This window comes from Thermobia domestica, chromosome 2 (assembly GCF_964235325.1).
Source record: "Thermobia domestica chromosome 2, izTheDome1.hap1.1, whole genome shotgun sequence".
Taxonomy (NCBI): Eukaryota; Metazoa; Arthropoda; class Insecta; order Zygentoma; family Lepismatidae; genus Thermobia; species Thermobia domestica.
The window spans coordinates 110,531,567-110,551,220 of NC_137455.1; the positions used below are offsets into that span (position 1 = coordinate 110,531,567).

Consider the following 19,654-nt stretch of genomic DNA (forward strand, 5'->3'; position numbering starts at 1 on the left):
AAGAGTTTTTACATTGATAATAGTTTGACTATTTTCTTATATTAAATGAAATGTATTTAATTTCCTTTCATTCTACTTGTCTATCCTTATTTACTATTTCAACTTAAACCTCTTTAGAAAACTTGACCAACTCAAACTAACTCAGATATTAGATTGACTAACTGAAATTGAAATACTGTATTCAAATTAGATGTCATGAGTTAAAATTTCTCCACTGTTTATATTAATAACTTTGGTTGAACATTATTAATTATATGGACTTCGGTTGATTTCTTACTATTACATAATATTAGGCAAACAATACTACTGAATACAATAAACAAGAATCAAATTTTCACACTGAGTTAGGTTACTGAAGTTTAGTTACATTAGAAAGCTTTTTTTAAAAAAAAAAATACTTAAGAAGTTTGCTTTGATTAAGTTGATGCAATTTAAATTTGAAAATTTACTTTAAATATTTTGAAATAAAGTTCACACAATAGTCTGTTTACCACCTAATTCTTAACTTAAGAGTCATAAACTATGCAAGGAAAACATTGCAATAAATTAAATGTGAAAATACTAAGAGTAAAAATATTACTTTGTATATCAGAAATTAAAAATATTACTGAAGTTTCATAGAGTATTTGTAAAGATGTGTAATCAAAGTTCCGTACTGTTTCCCTTATTCTACGAGTATGTTTTTGATACATCTTCATAAATACTTTTTGTCATTTCTAATTGAACTGTTTTAAACACTCTTAAACAAGATCGCAAACATATTTAAAGTAATATGTTTTGCAAGTTTGTAATTAAGATTTAAGAGAGGTGAGGAAGTAAATAGAGCTCTTTAGAATATAAATGCAGGTATTTGAAATTTAAGAAAGATTAAATAGTACATAAATGATCAATTCGTACAAGTTTTCTAAAAAAAAAAAAAAAAAAAAAAAGGGCAATGATATTATAAATTTTCTTTATTGATATTTACGTAGTTCGAATTGTAAACAAAACTTGATATTAACTCAGCTAATTTATGTTTATATTTGCACTGATCTCGGATTAAAGAGTGTAAAAACTCATGTTCAGGAAATTAATATTTTCATTGCTATATTTGGCTCAATTACAATAATGAAACTAAGTTGTATTCTAATTTACATATTACTTGTTTCGATAACTGTATCATGTAATACATGTACAGATACACAAAAATTATTGCAACATGCATTATTTACATGAAACAGTAAAAATGCTACTAAAAGAGTAGTACCTTCGTCTGTAGCAGGAAATATTTATTACAGAATACCAACATTCTTTAGAAGAAGAGCGTAAAGGAAGAACAGTTGCAGAGATCTTATGTAAGGAAAAAGACAAAAGAATTTCCATATTGATGACTGAAGTTCACAAAGCAAAAGAGGAACTAAAGAAGGTTGAAAGCCAATACAATGAGGAGGTAACTATATTTCCAAAGTTTATGTTTATGTTGTAAGACAATAATGTTGTAGAAAAGTGTTAAAATGAATTATCATCAATTCATTAAGATGGTCTGAGTTAAATCTATTACTTTCCTTAGAAGTGTTTGAGTCACACTTTACTTCTAGTGTTTGTTAGCAACCTAAAATGAGGGGTAGGTTATTAAAAATCTTGCAGAAGCGGTTCGTGAGAGAAATCGTATCGGAAAAAATAAAAGATTTATCTCTTCATATTAAGGAAATAAAAATAATCTAATATTCTCGTTCTTGTATACATGTTCTTTCTTTAGTTTAAAATACTAGAACTTTGTTTTTCACCGGAATGACTTCCTCAGAGCTGCACCTGACCTGTCTCTGTGGTAAGAATACTTCATTCTTTTTTCTGTCTGTCTTTTTATCTTATAATTATAAGAATCAAACCAACATCTACATATAAGAAAATGGGTACAGTTCTCACACTGATCTTCACTGTATTATTCAACAGAAGCTGATAATTCACACTTTATCGCTTATTTATGTTATTTTTATAACATCATCTAATTTTTATCGAAAATCTTAAGTATTTTTCTTAATAACAATATAAAAATAACAATTTTGGATGATGTCACCAATAATTTGATGATCAAAAGTTTAAAAAATGTGTGCGAGAATGAAGATAAATGTTACATACCAAATTGATATATCTGTTTAACAAAATCTGTATTAACTAATTTATTCCCTATTATGGTTTGTTTAGAACGCTAAACTAACATTAGTGCCCTATATTTTGCTATTTTACACCAATATTCCTGGACAAACACACTGCAGCTACTCAGTTTTCCCTAAATAAATTTCACGTGTTTCTTTATCATTTATCTCAAATACACTACCACTTATAGACAGAAATATCTTGACGTCGAGAGTTTTTGTCATAGGTAATGCCATGACTCCTCAATGTCTGATAATATGTTCAATGATTCTAGACAGTTCTTTTCGAAATGATCTTCAGTATACTCTTTTCTACTCCTTCATTTCCAGTACTCTTTCAATAGATATTTTATTCACTCATCTAACCCCATTTTCAACATTCTTCTATAGCTACGTTTGAAAACTTTGATGGTGTTGATAAAATATTTGTCCACAAATGATCTCAGGTAAGCAATAATGCATTAAGTCTTGTTTAGCATAATAATGTAAAATTCCTATTATTCTTTATTTTAATTGAAAATTTTAGGTATCATTTAACAAATTGGTCACAAATTACTTCATAATTATCGATATTACAGTGCTGTAAGAATTTATACTATTATTACATTTCATTAAAATCAAACTAGGTAAAGTCTCTCCGTGAGCAAGTACAGGAAGAACAAAAGCGAATGAATAATACAGAATTTGAAGTAGGCAGCAAATTATCAGAAATGGACGATTTGAAGAAACGGGAAGAACGTCTTACTCGAGAATTAAACGGTATGAAAGAAGACAACAAATTTCTTGAGGAGGAGGTTGCTAGACTTAAGAAGGAACTGGGAATACAAACTGACAAACTAAAGGAAATTAGTGAAGAGCTTGAGGAGGAACAATATAGTGCTGTAAGTGTATTTCGTCAACAATATTAGTATAAAACGTAAATCTCTGTTAAGAAAGTTGTTTACATCGAGCTTCCTGATTAAACAAGGTACGTACGTGGCAGACTTATTGAGACAAGACAGTAGTGTAAAACATAAAATAGTCAAATCTATTGTTATCCAAAGCTACTACTATTGCCATTCTTAGTGAACAAGAAGAAACAAGTATAATATTTAGAATATTCTATACTCTGAGCATTAATGGCTTATCTCCCTAACTAATTATTATAAGCGTCGATGAATCTTGCTCAGCTCTTAAGTAACTGGAATACTAATAGTTATCGATAAAGCAAATATGACTATCCCTACGATACACTATACTGTGCTGACAAATTTTAATAGTATTTTATAATTATGTACCTATGAAATGTTGTTATTATTTTGGGTTTCAAATAGTAATATTTGTATCTCTGATGCTTAATTCATAAATAAGTTTGTTTTTCTTAGGCACTGCTTTTATATATATATATATATATATATATATATATATATATATATATATTGAATGGTGTTGTATTTATAAAATATTATTATCATTCTTAATGTGTCGAGGTACAGTATACATACTATTAACCTGCCTTAGCTAGTATAACGTACAATCAATGATATTTGCTCATACGTATACAAGAAAATATCAACCAACAATGAGTTTTACTACTATATAATTATAATGCATTTTTCCCTTCTTCCAACAATTTTAATAACCTCTGAACTATGTTTCCATTTTCCAATAACCTATTTCGAACACGTGAGAGATCCAATTGCACAATTTACAATAACATCAAATATACGACGCTAACGCTCTCGCCTTCGGTGCGAGCGGTCCCGGGTTCGATTCCCGGTGGGGCCACTCGGTCGAAAAAGTGTAAAACGCTTTTTCAGGCCAGCCACCCTGAATGAGGTTTTCCTGGGTTTTCCTCATTCACACCAGGCAAATGCCGGGGTGGTACCTCACTTATAGGTCCCAGACCGCTTTCTTCCTTCCCCATCCTTCTTCCTTCCCTTTCCCCGGACTGTGTGCTCGCCAAGGGACGTCATCTCTCAAAATGTGGCGGGCTAAATGGGCTTAGATGCTGAAAGTCCAGAAATCTAAATCCTAATCCTAATCAAATGTACGATACTACACATAATCCGGATCATTAACTCATTTCAAATTATTAAAAAAAAAAAAAAAAAAAAAACTTATAACTGACTATTCTTTCTAACAAGGCATGTGTACAAATTTAAACACTTTTACATATCCTAACATTCTCCCGGATCTATCTAAAAGCTGAATCGAAGTGCTGATACAAGCTTTCTATCTGGCAACTTGCAATTCTTTATTTTCTTTTTCTGTACCTTGAGTTGCTCCTTGACCTTTGCCATATCCATAAACAACTGCTCTTTTTTTTATCTCCTCAGACCAATAACACACAATGTTCCTCATACCGTTTCTAACTAACTCTTCATTTCGTTTCTTTAATTTCTCAGAGATATATTACAAAACTTCCTGTTCATTATCTATAATTAACTGTTCTTCTCGTTTCATAAATTCCTCTTTCATGTTGAAATATACTTCTGTTTTTGAACCTTCTTCTTCTTTTACTTGAGTATGTTTCCTCTTCTTTTTACTTGAGTATGTTTCCTAGTATCCATTTCTTCCTCAGGGTTGATCTGGACCTACTGATACTAAGGTACCCATCTAATTGTTTACTTTCTATAGTAGAACACCTAATTCTTATTCTGGATACACCGAAGACACTTTTAAAGTTCCCCCTCTCTACAGAGAAATGCAAAATAATATTTGCTGACTCCATTCTTTACACTATTATAGGGTGTATCCTCTACTATAACCAATTGTGCCTCATGGCTCAACTGTAATGTAGTCAGTAATCCTTGTTTGCAGACAAATGAAAAATGTTTTTCCTTGTGGCACAAGAAATATTCTTTTTCATATGCAGGACACTTGCGAAGCTTATGGTATTGCGGTACAATGGCAGCACATACTTTTTACTTCTGAGTGAATTGAATTTATAGACCTCTTGTAGTCTGTCAGATTTTCTAAGACATATTACAAATGGTGGAGGATCTATTTAATTATGGATCCGATGAATGAACTGCTATTTCTTCTATCATACAAGGAAATTGTACCATCTCTAAGAAGTTTGCCATACTTTTAGCAATTAGCATTCTTTTAATTGAGTTACTGGCTAATTCGGAAACAAACTGGTCACGTAAAGTAATCTCTTAATATTGTTGAAAGTTGCATGCAGTAACTCGCCTCTGAAGCACATCTACAAATTGCATAATCGTTTGATTAACCTGTTGTTTAGAAGAATGGAATCAATGATGTACCAAGTCATTGTAGTCCAAACACACTGTACTAAAGGTCCATATCAACTTGTTTTAGGAGCATTGTCCAGACCTGCGCCATTGTTGCATTCATAAAATAGTATTATCGTATTTTAATTATTTATTATATATTGTTATGTGTCGAAGTATAATAAAATTAATCTACACCTTAGCTAGTGCAACGTGCAGCCGAATTACATCGAACCTCAATAGCAATATTTATTCATACATACAAGAAAAAATCTACCAACGATGGGTTTTATTACTATATAATCATAATGCATTTCGCCTATGCGTTGTAATTATAACTATTTTAATAACTTCTTAACTATGTTTCCATTTTTCAATAACCTATTTCGAACACATAAAGCATCCAACTGTACAACTTACAATAACATAAAATATACGATACTACATATAATTTCAGATCTTTAACTCATTTCATATTATATAAAACAAATTTATCACAGACTATTCTTTGTAACGACGAAGCATGTGTACGAATCTCAACCCACTTTTACCTATCCTAACAAGTCGCTACTATTAATTATCATCTACTGATAATCTATTAATTAGAATGTAATTGTTATTAATGTTATTAACGTTCGTAATCTTTATTTTTACGCTATCATTTTTTTATTATTTTTTTAGCTCATTGATTTATGCAAGGGGAAATTATTTTCCTGTTTACTGTAAAATGAACTGCAATGTGACTACTTTTTTCTTTAAGTCGACTTAAATATATATTTTGCTTTTTCTAAATGAATTTGTATTACGACCTATATATAAATTTAACATTACTTACATTAAACTTGATTACTAAATATCAAAATTATAAATAACGAAATTTAATTTTCACAAAGTATGGGGCATTTAAATAGATTTAAGAAGAAATCAGTTCATTAAAAATTCCAGTTCAGTTCAAAGAAAACAAAACAAAACAAAACAAAACAAAACAAATAATAATAATAATAATAATAATAATAATACTTCCCCATATGAATCAATGGACTAAAAACACATGACAGATAATATGAAAATGAGATGAGTTGAGTTTAACGTCACTTTCAGCTATATGGGACGGGACCTATTGATTAACATGGAATCCTAACCACATGAGCTCCCTCCGGAAATCGAAGCCGGACCTCCCACGCCAAAGGTGCGTACGTTAACTGTTTAGCCACGAAGGAGGTCGATAATATAAAAATATTCGTTTACAAAGATGGGGAGAGAATTTTTGCTTTTGAGAATCATTTTTTGAACTGTATAAATAAGTTAGAATATAACAAAACTCATTGTTGTATTTATTAATAATTACGCATAATAATGTTACACATAATGCAATAATTATAAATTTTTGTTTTGTAGACAATGTTTAGAACTCGGTCACAAGAGGCGCAATTGGACCTTGAAAAACAGCGTTCGGATATTTACCAGTTGCAGGAAGAAATAAATGAATTGAAGCATCATTTACATACAACAACCCAACGAGCAGAAATGGCGGAGGAGACAATCGCTGAATTAGACGAAGAGAAAAGGCAATTGGAAAGAGAGAAAAGCGAACTCATTGCCAAACAAGAGGAACTTCTTACGGACAAAGACAAAGCTATTCAGGCTGTAAGTACTATCATTTTAATCTTTATTCGTTTTCACTGAATCATAATTAATTATCTGATACACTGTATAATTTAATTTAATTTTAACATGTTAATGACAAGCATAACTATACCTGTAAAAAGAACTACAACACAACTGAAGCTCCAATAAGTCACTCGAACGGAAACATTGTAGCATTTGAAGTTATTATATTTGCTATACAAATTATTCATGATGAGATTATTTGTGTATATGTTTTCAGGGAGTTACAGATAAGTTTAACCACACCATCCACCATTATATGATTTTTCATTATATAATGGAACCATGAGATGTGATTGTTGATGTAAATACATAAAACTACTGAGGAAGGTGAGAGTAGCCATTGAAACTTTCAGCATTAATATATAGTTAAATGCATTTCTGAGTTTATTTTAACAGTTATAATGATGTGTGAGTTTAATTATTTTAGTAGTAGCATCTTTGTTATTTTGTTACAGTGTTAGTGGTTTAATCATTGCTTGTCTATCGAAGACCAAAGGAAAGATAATCTATTTTCTCAGAATTTAGAATACGTAATGAAAGTTAACTGATTCCTGGATACGAATCCATACCGGATTCTCAATTGGATTGTATTTATAGGAAGGAAAACCTAAGAGATCTGCTGAAACGAAAAGTTTAAATGTAAAGACGTTCATAAATAAATATTATGACAAATTTATTACATTAACGAGGCGTAAGTGGAGGGAAAATATTTCCAATAAATGAACATTTTTCACTTCTCTTTATTACGGAAAAATGGTTTATCCTTAAAATCGTGATACTGGACCTTAAAATCGTGATACTATTAAAATAAAGAGCTATACCAAATGTGATACATAGATACTTCATGGTACAGCACAAGGATAAAATGACACACTTTCAGCTCTGTGCAAAGTGAGACAATGTCTCGGAAGTCTAGCTGATCATACAAAGGACTGAATCAGGTAATGCCATCATGGACGTCAATAACTACTACAACATGGTGAAGTATAGTGAGAAAAATACGTTAGATATCTTGCTAGGCATCACAAGCCATATAGTCTCGACACATTTTGACACAAATTGTAGCCGCAGGGGCTAGCCATTGTGTAATCATAGACCACAGGAATTCAATATATGAGTTGTCAGTCGTTTGCTCTGGCCAATGAAGCAGTGAAATGAAAACATCCAGGAATTTCCAGACGTTGCGTATCACATGCGATCGAGCATTGATTATTAGTAAAGAACTATTCAGGATCTGCGGAAGAAGGATCATAACATACTCGAATACCTAAGCATTAGAGTGGTGGCTTCTCAAATTGTCGTTAATGGATATTTGGAATGTTTACGGAATCCAATAATACTCCATTCCATTTTTGGTTGTATCAGCCCGGTGTGAAAATGCAAAATGTATACTACTCACAATATGTCAATACAGAGCCTCCAGACAATGATACAATCATCAATGTGCAGCAGACATAAAAAGAGTCTGTTGGGGGAAAATGAAATTTTTAATTTAATATCCTACGATTATGCCCTTTAGGATAAGGAAGATCGATAAATGATGGAAAATGATTATTTAAGAATTAGAGGTATAAGATGTAGAAGGAAACAGAGGACCCCAAGAAAACCCACGGGCCGGTATTTCCCGCCACAAACACATATGACCTAATTAGAATTATTGATTTCTCGAACCGCTGAGCCATCAAACTTCCAGAATTATTTGACATTATGCCATTTAAACCTCCATGCGCGACGTTCCCGACTTCATTTCAGTTACAGGCATCTCTTGATCTATTGTGTGCAGTCAAAGGAAGCCATAGCAAGAGGCCCGTGAAAAAGATACTCCGCCACTTCAGATAACGTAAACTTGACCATACACTAATTGCTGTACACAGAATCTAGAATTAGTGTGTGGCTGTTGGGATGTTACTGTATCGTTCAAAATAACAATACACACAAGATTTCTCTCTTCTCGTTCGATGATGTAGGGTTTCCGTTGGAATTTTTGACATTATTGGTGTGTTCTTCTTACTCAAGCCATCCATTCAATTTTTACATTACTGTAGCTGTATTCCACTCAACAGGGGGATTAATTTCACTTAAGAATAATTCACAGTCTTGAGATACCAAATTTTCCTCGTGACCAATAGAAAATCTGATTATATGACAAACATATTTCAACCTTTGTTGTACAGTAACCAAGAATAACGTAATTGCGCCTTTCTGTCCTTGTCTTGGTTACAGTTATGAGAAATGCGATTGGTCAATATGTGTTCTACACAGTCTGCAAGTTTTAGATTGATAGGATCTTTGTTCCTAATGTTGCAAAATGAAATTGGAATGAAATCTTTCAGTTTGACATCCTACGATTATGCCCATTAGGCCAAGGCAGACCGATGATTAAGGCAAGTTAATGATGAGGAAGAATTTGATGAAATGAGAATGTAGAAGGAAACGGGAGTACCCGAGAAAACTACCGACACTTTGTCCACCACAAATTTATTTGGCCGGGGATCGAACCAAGGACCCCCAGGCACCAGAGGTAAGCACTTTACCACTGAGTCACCGTGCTCATCCTGATGTTGCAATTTTAAAGACCAGAAGAATAAAAAACTCTAAATTTCCTTTGGAATATTTCTAAAAAAAATAAACATTTTGAGAAGAACCCTGTGTTACACATGTAAAAAGATCTCAATCTCATTGATATTACGTAACTTCATTCATTTAGCTTAATCTCATACACAGGAAGAAGCATGTATAAGAAAATGTATAATTAGAAATTAGGTTTATAATTAGAAACCTATATGAAAATTAGGTTTATTTTTCTTTTTATTTTTATCTTCATTAAAATCATTAAATCAAGTTCACTTAAAGCAAATACCCCAAAACACTTCAATAGTATCATATATTTCGAAATTTGTTGGAATTACAGTTGCCAAACATAAATGATTTCGGGAAGGCTTTTTTTCACGTTATTATAGAAAAAAATGTAACCTTGTTTTTGTAAAATTTCTCTGAGTTTCACCGTAAATGAAAACGTTATTTTCCTACACTTTTGAAAATACATGATAATCGCGGTTAAAATGTTTTCTTTCCTGTTATTGCTTATATGAATAATTTCTGGAAGAATTCATCAAGAAAAGAAAAATTGATGAATGTTTTAAACTAGAATAGTTTCTCTTGATCTCAGCATACTATACAAATTGTACCATTCATTTGGAACTCATTACGAAGAGAAGTTTTATCTGAGGAGCAATGTTGAACGTGATTGCACACAATGTATACTTCATCACTGTCGAACAGTATAGAGTGAATATTTGAAGATTTGTAATTAGGATTAAGACAAATACGAACGAACTAACTAACTAACTCTATGGCCTATGGAACCCGGAGGTTCAATGCCGCGTTCACAAAAGCTCTCCACTGACTTCTATCCTTAGCTAACTGCATCCAGTTTCTACTTTGTATTCCAATCTCTGCGAGATCCATCTTAATATTGTCCTCCCATCTGCGCCTAGGTCTTCCTAATGGTCGTTTTCCTATGGGTCTACCAGTCAAGACTTTGAAAGCGTTTCTACTTTCTTCCATTCTAGTTACATGACCTGCCCACCTAAGCCTCCTAGACTTGACGACCCTAACAATGTTGGGTAGACCATATAAATTATGTAGTTCCTCGTTATGAAGTTTCCGCCATTCCCCATTCCTGTTCCTCTTGGGTCCGAATATTCGTCTCAGGATCTTGTTCTCAAATACTTTCAGTCTATGTTCTTCCCTCAGAGTAAGTGACCATGTTTCGCAGCCATACAAAACAACAGGCATACAATACAAATACGATAAGAATAAAAATACTTTTTTTTACTTGCTCCGTTATTTTAACAGAGCTGCTCAACTGTATTCTTTGCAGTTTAGTTTCTTGTACGCAGAATGCTTTCCAATTTAAAAGAAGACAATTCTACCGTTGAGGCATTGAGAAACATTGTACAAGTTGGTCTTCACCAAACTTCGTGTAGGTGGAATTTAATCAGTGGGTAGTAAGTAAAAAAAAACTTTAAAAAACGATGCTAAGTTTTATAACCAGAAACAGGGAGATTGAGACTGACGTTTACCTTAAAATTAAAATAAAAATGAATCTACCTAAGAAGTCTTTACACTATAAACCCACGATTTAACGGATCTCGAATCAATGGACTTAGAATTTAACGGACAGAATTTGATTAATACAAAAAATATAGTTCGGAGAAATGTGTTGAACTGTTTCAGACAATTTATATTTTTTTTATTATTATTATTGAGAAACAATGTTCTATAGAAAAACAATTGAGGCTTAAGGTTTTATTTCACCATTCTCATATACAGTTCTGTGGAATTTTTGGTTACTATTATGGTATGTGCATTAAATTTTTACATTTGCATTATACAACACAATTTCAAGTGTAATATCGTATTTTAAATACATATTAGAATAAATGTGAATCAGGATTTAAGAAACTTCCGATTTTACCAGTGGTGCATATTGTTTTGACGGCTTAGTGTGCCACTGACCTTGATAATACATTAATGTTATTATTAACAGTTGTTATTGTAGTAATATTAGAATAATAATAATACATAAAGTATACATAACAGTGAAGAAAGGTTAGAAATGTTTTGCAGTCATTTATCTTCTGCAACTTTTATCACAAACTACCCACCATAATTCTTTAAAAAGAAGCTCCTAGTTAGCGTATGCCCAAGAGAGCCGGGTTTGTTTCTCAGTCGGAGCTCATGTTAGGATCCTATGTTAAGCTGTAGATCAACCTCTCATAGCCTCGCTGCTGAAAAGAACGCTATACTTTAATCATCCAACCAGACAATAAGTTTTTTAAAGGAGTAGTTTGCATTGCGTTGTGGTCCGCAAATTTTTGTGAAGGTTGAATAGGAATTAGACCCTCTGTTATTTAATCTTAAATCCATAGTTATTGTTTGTCTTTTAGGCGTACAAACCTAGTATAATCACTGTACTCTATACCAAAAATGCCCACAAAGAAAGAAAAAAAAATTTTTTTGTAGTATCACATTTTCCCGCTAGATGGCACTCTCCATTAGTCACACACTATCACTCACATCCACTTCCGAAGAGAAAGGAAGAAAACTACCTTGATCCACAGTCCAAATCCACGGAAACTGTTAAACTCAGACGCACTTAGACCTGCCAGCCAGCCTGTCCGTAAATACAGTCTTACGACGGAGCAAAGATGAATGCGTGCGAGTTTTACAATTCTTGCTGTGAAGACTAGCCTGCAATATTTCCATGATTGTCAACTGTCGAATCTCGTAAGAAAGCGGGGGCATAGGGGATCAGTGGTAGAGCGCTTACCTCTGGTGTGCCCAATAAGTTGACAATATCATATCCATGGGTTTTCTCGGGGTACTCCCGTTTCCTCCCGCATTCATTCTACTGATTCTTCCATCGTCATTCACTTGCCTTAATCGCTCATCTTCCTTAGCTCAAAGGCATAACCGTGGGACATTAAACTGGAAGATTTCATTTCATTTCATTGTCGTAAGAAAGCAAGACGGATACCCATTCAAAGCCGATAATGATCGTGTCTTAGTACGTATTCACGTTCATGAATAGTTCAGAGAAACTTGTAATATTCAAAAAAGATAATAAAATATAAACTTATTAATTTAATTTAGTTTATATGTGTTTCATTAACTTTTCTTTATAATGTTATAGGATATTGCCAGTATCCCCCGTAGCCTATAATATACGTCACTGGCGGACATTCTTTCGCCCCAATTAGTACATTAAATAGATGGTTTACTGTACTAATATAATTTCTTCTAATTCTACTTCTTTAATTAATGTTTATCCTTTGATCTCATCTAGGAATATAAGGAGAAAGAAACTGAATACAAAAGAACGATAAATGGATTACTTCGAGAGAAATCTATGTTGAACACTAGGATAAGCTTCTTAGAACACAAAGGTAGGTTACAAAGTATAAATATGTTACAACATAATTACTATTTGACATCGTAACTGACATTTATTATTATACGGTTTAAAATTTTACTAACACTAGTGCTGCCTAGCATAGTAGAAGCGAGCAGATTTTTTTTATTTCTTTCTTTCAAGTGGAAAATATTACTATCCTTCTCTTGAATACTAGTGATTTCACAATTAACAAATGGGAATAATTTTTAAGTCTAAATAGAAATTTACACTACATTTTGTGAATATCCTAGAAGCACGACAAGCATCTTGAGGCATTTTCTTAACAATGTTGAATACCTACACCATCTTTTTTTAAAAAAAAAAATAAGAAAAGACCACATGAGTAATTATTTTTCTCTCTTTTTTGAAATGAATTCGACTTTTCATGATCTGATTTTACTAATTTCTTCTTTAAGTCAAGTCTGTTTAAATGTCTTTTTTTATTTTTTTTTATGAATTTGTATTATATCAGGTTGTCTAAAAAATTTTGAGCTTTCGAAGATCAAAATTGAGAATACATTTATTGTGATTTAAAAATAAGATTATGAAAGCACATACGCACGATTTCGTTCCATAACTTTCTACCATTTTCCCGGAAACACCATAATCACGTCGCTGTATAACTGTGATTTCTGGTCAAAAATTTAATACATGATTTTTACAGGTCTTTTTTGAAACTAACTTAATACTATTCGGGAAGTTTTGCAAAGATCGAAACAAATAATAGTCTGCGCTATACAGTGGATGTATTAAAATTTCCCAGTCAAGTTCTCTTAAAACAGGTTATAAATACATGCGGCCTCACGTTGTCAACGTGGTATACGACGCCTTTTCTCTTGGCCAGCTCTGTCTGTTTCTTTTGACTTGCTAGGTGGACTCGAATTAATTATCGATAATACATGTCCGAGTCTATCGTTCGGCAGCAGATCGTGATGAACGATGCTCTTCTAGTCCTAACGAATCCAGAGCATAATCTTCCTGGGAGTCAGTGTGGGCCTTGCCACAGACTTGGGAGCTTCTTCTCACTTCTTTTTCACACACCATTGTCGTAGTTTATCCACTATTCATCAGTCGTGATGAACCCCTTCAAAAATGGTTCAAATTCGTTGCGTTTCATTGGAGATTCGCAGATAGGATTCGATCAACTAAATATTTTTCAGTTGATTATGTGATACCCAAACATCGGGGTTTTTTTAGTAACCAGCTATCTCCAAATGGTTTAACACTGTTTGGTGATGGAAGTTTAGGTCATTTACTCGACTTTTACTAGAATATCATTCACTTTTGCTGTGATTGGTCACCCACTGCGATAAGTATCTTGGACATCGAAATTTCCAGAATGAATTGAACTATCTTTTGGCTCTTGCTTTCGATAAGGTATCTTGCTCATAAACAGCGCAAATTTCTTCTTGGGCCAGTGCACCATTCGTACCTTTATCAAAATAAAATTGAAAAACAGCGCATTTTTGCGGAAAGTTCGCTCATTTTCACGGCGCAATATCTAACGTCTAGTTATAAGAATTCTACAATTTTTACACTTCTACGAGATTCAACTGTAAGCTGTTGAATGACGTTATGCTTGTTGCGCTGCGAGTCATATACCTTGAGATTTAGGATACTAACGCCATCTTGTGTGCTAAAGGCTAACTAATTTTTAGACTACCTGATATGTAAATTGGGAAACACCATAGTCTAGTGGTTAGAGCGTTGGACTCGCTTCCGCGTGGTCGCGGGTTCTATTTCCGGCCGATATATATATTCAATATATGTTTCGAAAAAAAGTTAACTTATCAAATATCACTCCTAAATTAGTGATTTCTGTTTCCTTATCCAATACTATAAATCTTACACTCTCAGCAGAAGAAATACCTTTTTTATCGTGGCGGAAGTGCCATAAGGTATAATTTTCATCTATTTTACTGAAATGTTTCTGCATTATAAAGATACCAATGGTTGACAATTGAGTTTACAAAAGAAGCCTGTGAGAGGCGTACAATTTACGTCTGTCAACACAAACCGAAATATTGACATTTCTGCACATGTTTCTGCACTTATGTTTTGTCTTCATGTTGGCACGGTGTCCGTGAAACAACAGAGTATATGGCCATATCTTTGTACACCCCTTTCCCTGGAGCCACTAATTGACAGGCGGATAGGTAAGCATAACACAAATGAATGTTGAGTCGAAAGGTACAAGCTCGCTTCAATTAAGATACACCAATCTCTCGGGTATTGTGGAAGCAACGGACACAATCTGGAGCAGCTGATTCAGTCCGAAAGTCCTTATTTTAAACTAAAAATGTTGAATGTACTATATTATTGTAGATATTTACAGTGTACAGGTATTTTACATTGTTAGAGATTGGGTAGAATACTTGATTAAAAATACGGTACTATATTATTCCTCTTTCTTTCGTAATGTAATTGTGGATAATATTAGTTCCTGCAGACTTATTGTCAGAACTTAGAGACAATCGGATCGGTTTTACCTCCTTTTAGTTCATTAAAACGAGGGACGGGTATATATAAAACACAATTTCCTTCCAAGCCTGTAATCAATTTGTAAATGTAGTAAAATGAGAACATAATCGCAACAATAAATAATATATATCCTCTTCAAACCTGAAGGCAAGTTTTGATAGCTGGAGCTACCGTTGATTATGAATTCATTGCTCAACACATGCTAAGAAACCTTTCCAGGTCCAAATGGCATCTCACCTAACCTTCAACGAATTGTAGGCCACTTGAAAAATTTCAACAAAATATTTGTAGGTGGCAGCACGTTATCGAGATGGCAGAACACCAGTTTGAAAAACGTGCTAAACGTGCTCGTGCAAGTCGAGGTAAATTACCAATTATGGATGTGTTTTTAATTTCTTTTGAAAGACAAAGCATTACTAACATTTATTAGATGGTTGCTAGAAGTAAGAGATATCCAGGTGAGATGCCATTCGGACCTAGGGAGGTTTCTTAGCATCAGTATTGAGCAATGAATTCATAGCATACGGTAGCTCCGGCTACCAAAATTCGCCTTCAGGTCTGAGGAGGATAATATTAATACTAAATAATTAAATAACACTAAATAATATTAATACTATTAATAATAATTAAATAGTACATTTTCAGCATTTCCGCTGAAATGCTTCACTAAACGACAGAGGAAGAAATAGGGGAAAAAGAACAGAAAAAGAAAATAAACAGTAAAAGAAAAAGCTTAGAATTGACCAGATGGGATCCGTTTTGAAGATAGCACGTTATTGTGTTATTATTGTGTAATTATAAGGAATTTAGTGGAAGAAGAATAAACAAATAGGATAGTAGCTCGGTAGGAGTTGCAGAAGACCAAAAGAATAATAAATTAAAAGAAAAAATGCATGAAGTAGGGAAGAAGAATTGAAAAATGAAAATTGATGAATAACAACAAAAAAATGAATAAATAATAATAATTAAAAAATGAAAATGGAAAAGATATTAAAGTAAAAAATGGAAGATAAGGCAGGATAAAAAGTAATAAACAATAATAGTGGCAATAAAATATTAATAAAGATGAAAAATACGGGAAAGTAAAGGTGGCAATAAGACAAGGAATTACAAATACTTCCATATATAAATACACTGCAAGACTAGTGAACTGTTTTTGCTACCTACTTTTATTTCTCCCATAGCTTAACCTGCATAATCGTGGAACATTAAACTGAAAAGTATCTTTTATTCATTATACCTTATAAACAAAACGAATATTCTCGTTATTTTAAACTCATATAAACGAAAAATATAGTTCTAGTAATAAAAAACATTAGTTTTTACCATTATCCTTAACAATTTCCCACAAAGCAAAATCGCATGACGTCAGATCACAAGTATGCTACTGAGGCCATTCAATGGTATCACGTAGTCCTATCCGCTCTTAAAATATGGAATAAAAAGCTCGAACATCAAGTCCAAAATGAGGAGGGGTTTCATCGTGCTACCTTACAAAACGGTGATCAAAGTATGTGAGGTGAAATTCAATTAACACAGCATCCTGCAGAATCTCTAGATAAGATTCAGAAGTGACATGTAATCATGTCATAATATAAATATAATTTTTTGGGTAAACTGGGTTTTTTGCTCCATTCTGTATTATAACAAGTATTACATCATTTACAAAGAGTGATTTTTTAAAAATAATTATAAGATATATAAGATAAAAATGTTAATATCTGAAACAAATAAGTATAGTATCACCTATAAAACGAAGAGAAGACCTCTTCTCGCCTTTCAAATATTCGACTGAGTAAAGTAAGAAAATGCTGCGAAATGTATTGAGAGATATACAGTGCTACTTTGACTTACAAGTTATCCAAGTTACGAAAGAAATAATGTTCGCTGAAAACGCACTAATTTATAAGTGAATACTCCAGTAACGAGCATAAAATGTATGAGAAAAATTCGTAATAAAGCATATTACGTCATCGTACGTACTTTATTACGTCGACTTTACAAAGCCAAAGACTTTCTATCTCAGTCTATGAAATTACATCTCATACAAGTTCTTGTTTTACCATTATTAGACTACTGTGACGCTGTATATGGATCATCTCTCTCCGTTTACAATTCTAAAACTATACAGAAAATACAGAACTCGTGCATTAGGTTTGCCTTTAACTTAAAGAGATCGGAACATATCCTACCAGTGCTAAATAGAAACGATATTTTAACAATGTCGAGAAGAAGATACCTACGTTATAGTTGTCTGATATATAAAATCCTTAAAACTCAATCCCCACAATATTTATATTGTAAATTTACAAAGCGGTCACAAATTCACTCTCACGTTCAATGTACAAAGACTTAAACTGAAGATAGTGCAAGGATCATTTTCTAGAGCAGGTCCGAGAGTATGGAATGCGATATCAAAAGCTCTCACGGAAATAAAGTCATTTAATTCATTTCGAAATTCATTAAAATCACATTTGATGAAATCTCAGCGGCTGGCCTCTGGCACTTACGACATGTACAGTTTTATGTAACAACTTAGCTAAATCCAACAATATCGAAACTTTTTATTGCATATGTCACTTATATATTTTCTGATTTATTCTTTTACTTGTATTTTTTAAAGTTTTTTCTGTTCCTTTTGATGTATAATGTTTAATATTGTATTCTTTTGACAAGGGTTAGGTGGTAGAGCAGTCATGGCTGAACCTCGCTCGCTTCAATAAAGACATTATCATTTCATTTCATTTCATATGCATGATCAAAAGCTTTCTGTCACCACAACGATCAATTTTGGTTTTACCATAATTATCTTCCTTGTTTCCTTTTTTCAAATCTTTTTAAAGAAAAAAAAATATTAGCACATGCCAATACTTCTAATCGTAGTATTGTTCCTTGCCGCTAAGAATAGTTTACTTTTCAAAATGAAAATTATTGTGCTGCACTTATCATTATACGTAAGGAAATTATATTTGATCCGCAACAATAGTGTACGTTCAGAAGTTTCATATTAAATAGAAGTTTAATAAATAATAAACATTAGTAATGGATAGAGTTATTAATCAACTTAATTTTCCTCTAACGGAAAGGCTAAAATCTTGATTTACCAATGTAATACAAATGTACTAATATTGTACTGTTACCTATTACTAAACAAAAATTAATTTTCAATTAGGAGGAGGTGAAGGCAGCAAAGATGTATCCTATGAAACAGAGATCGAACGATTGAAGAAGCTGTTACAAGAGGAGCAAGCACTTAAGAATGAAGCTGTAAATAAGTTAGCTGAGCTTATGAGCCAACAGAAAAGTCCAAAGACAGTTAAAACTGTTTATGGAACTAATAGGTCATCCACAGCAGATATTCGAAGAAAAGAAAGAGAATGCTTACGATTACAACAGGAATTGAATCAGGTAAAGAGTTTCTGAAATAATTCGTGATAGTACATTCTAAACTATTTCTAATATATTGATACACTACACAGAGTGAACCCTAAGTCTCTTTGACGAAAAACAATATGTAACAAAGTGTTTATCGAATGCGAAACTATAAAATTATTATAAGTTGTATCACAATATTAACTTAGGTTACCTAAATCAAATGTTCAATGTGCCCTACATCATTTTCAACGCACACATTACGTTCTTTAACCACTGAATAACATGCTGAACATTAATGTTGTTGGATGATAATTTATCAAATTCAAAAGTAATATGTTCTCTTGAATGCTCTAGATCCGTTTTTTAAATTTATCTTTCATTATTTTCTAGACAGAAAAGTCCATTGGATTGAAACCGGTATACCCTCTTGCCTCAAGATTTTTCTGACGAATTAATTGTACTTGTTCAAAGGCAGGATTATTTTTCATTTCAATCATCACTTCATATGACATTTCAATGTAATTTTCGGAATTTTTTTCAGAACTGAATAGCTGCTATTGTCAAGCAACTTACTGCGCATGTTGTATATTTGCATTACACACACCCATACTGTTCCTCTAATATTCCTTCCATATTCTTCTGTCAATGACTTCAGTTGGTTGGTTGGATTCGAGTTTAGTGTCTCTTTCAACACCGAGCCTATATAAGACGTGGACCTACTGTTTAATGAGAGCTCCTTCGTGGCTAAGCGGTTAGCGTACACACCTTTGGCGTTGGAGCCCCAGGGTTCTATTCCCGGCTGGAACTCATGTGGT

At 32.8% G+C, this 19,654-nt stretch overlaps 1 protein-coding gene across 1 annotated transcript in view; it reads left to right on the plus strand.

Annotated features, from left to right (window-relative positions):
- LOC145674685 (rho-associated protein kinase 1-like) overlaps positions 1-19,654 on the plus strand; it is a 48,462-nt gene that overhangs the window by 18,470 nt on the left and 10,338 nt on the right. Inside the window, exons 8-12 of the mRNA XM_081744918.1 lie at positions 1,278-1,429; positions 2,762-3,016; positions 6,752-7,000; positions 12,876-12,975; positions 18,637-18,872. Of these exons, the coding sequence (XP_081601044.1) occupies positions 1,278-1,429; positions 2,762-3,016; positions 6,752-7,000; positions 12,876-12,975; positions 18,637-18,872 (992 nt within the window). The remainder of the gene's footprint in view (positions 1-1,277; positions 1,430-2,761; positions 3,017-6,751; positions 7,001-12,875; positions 12,976-18,636; positions 18,873-19,654) is intronic.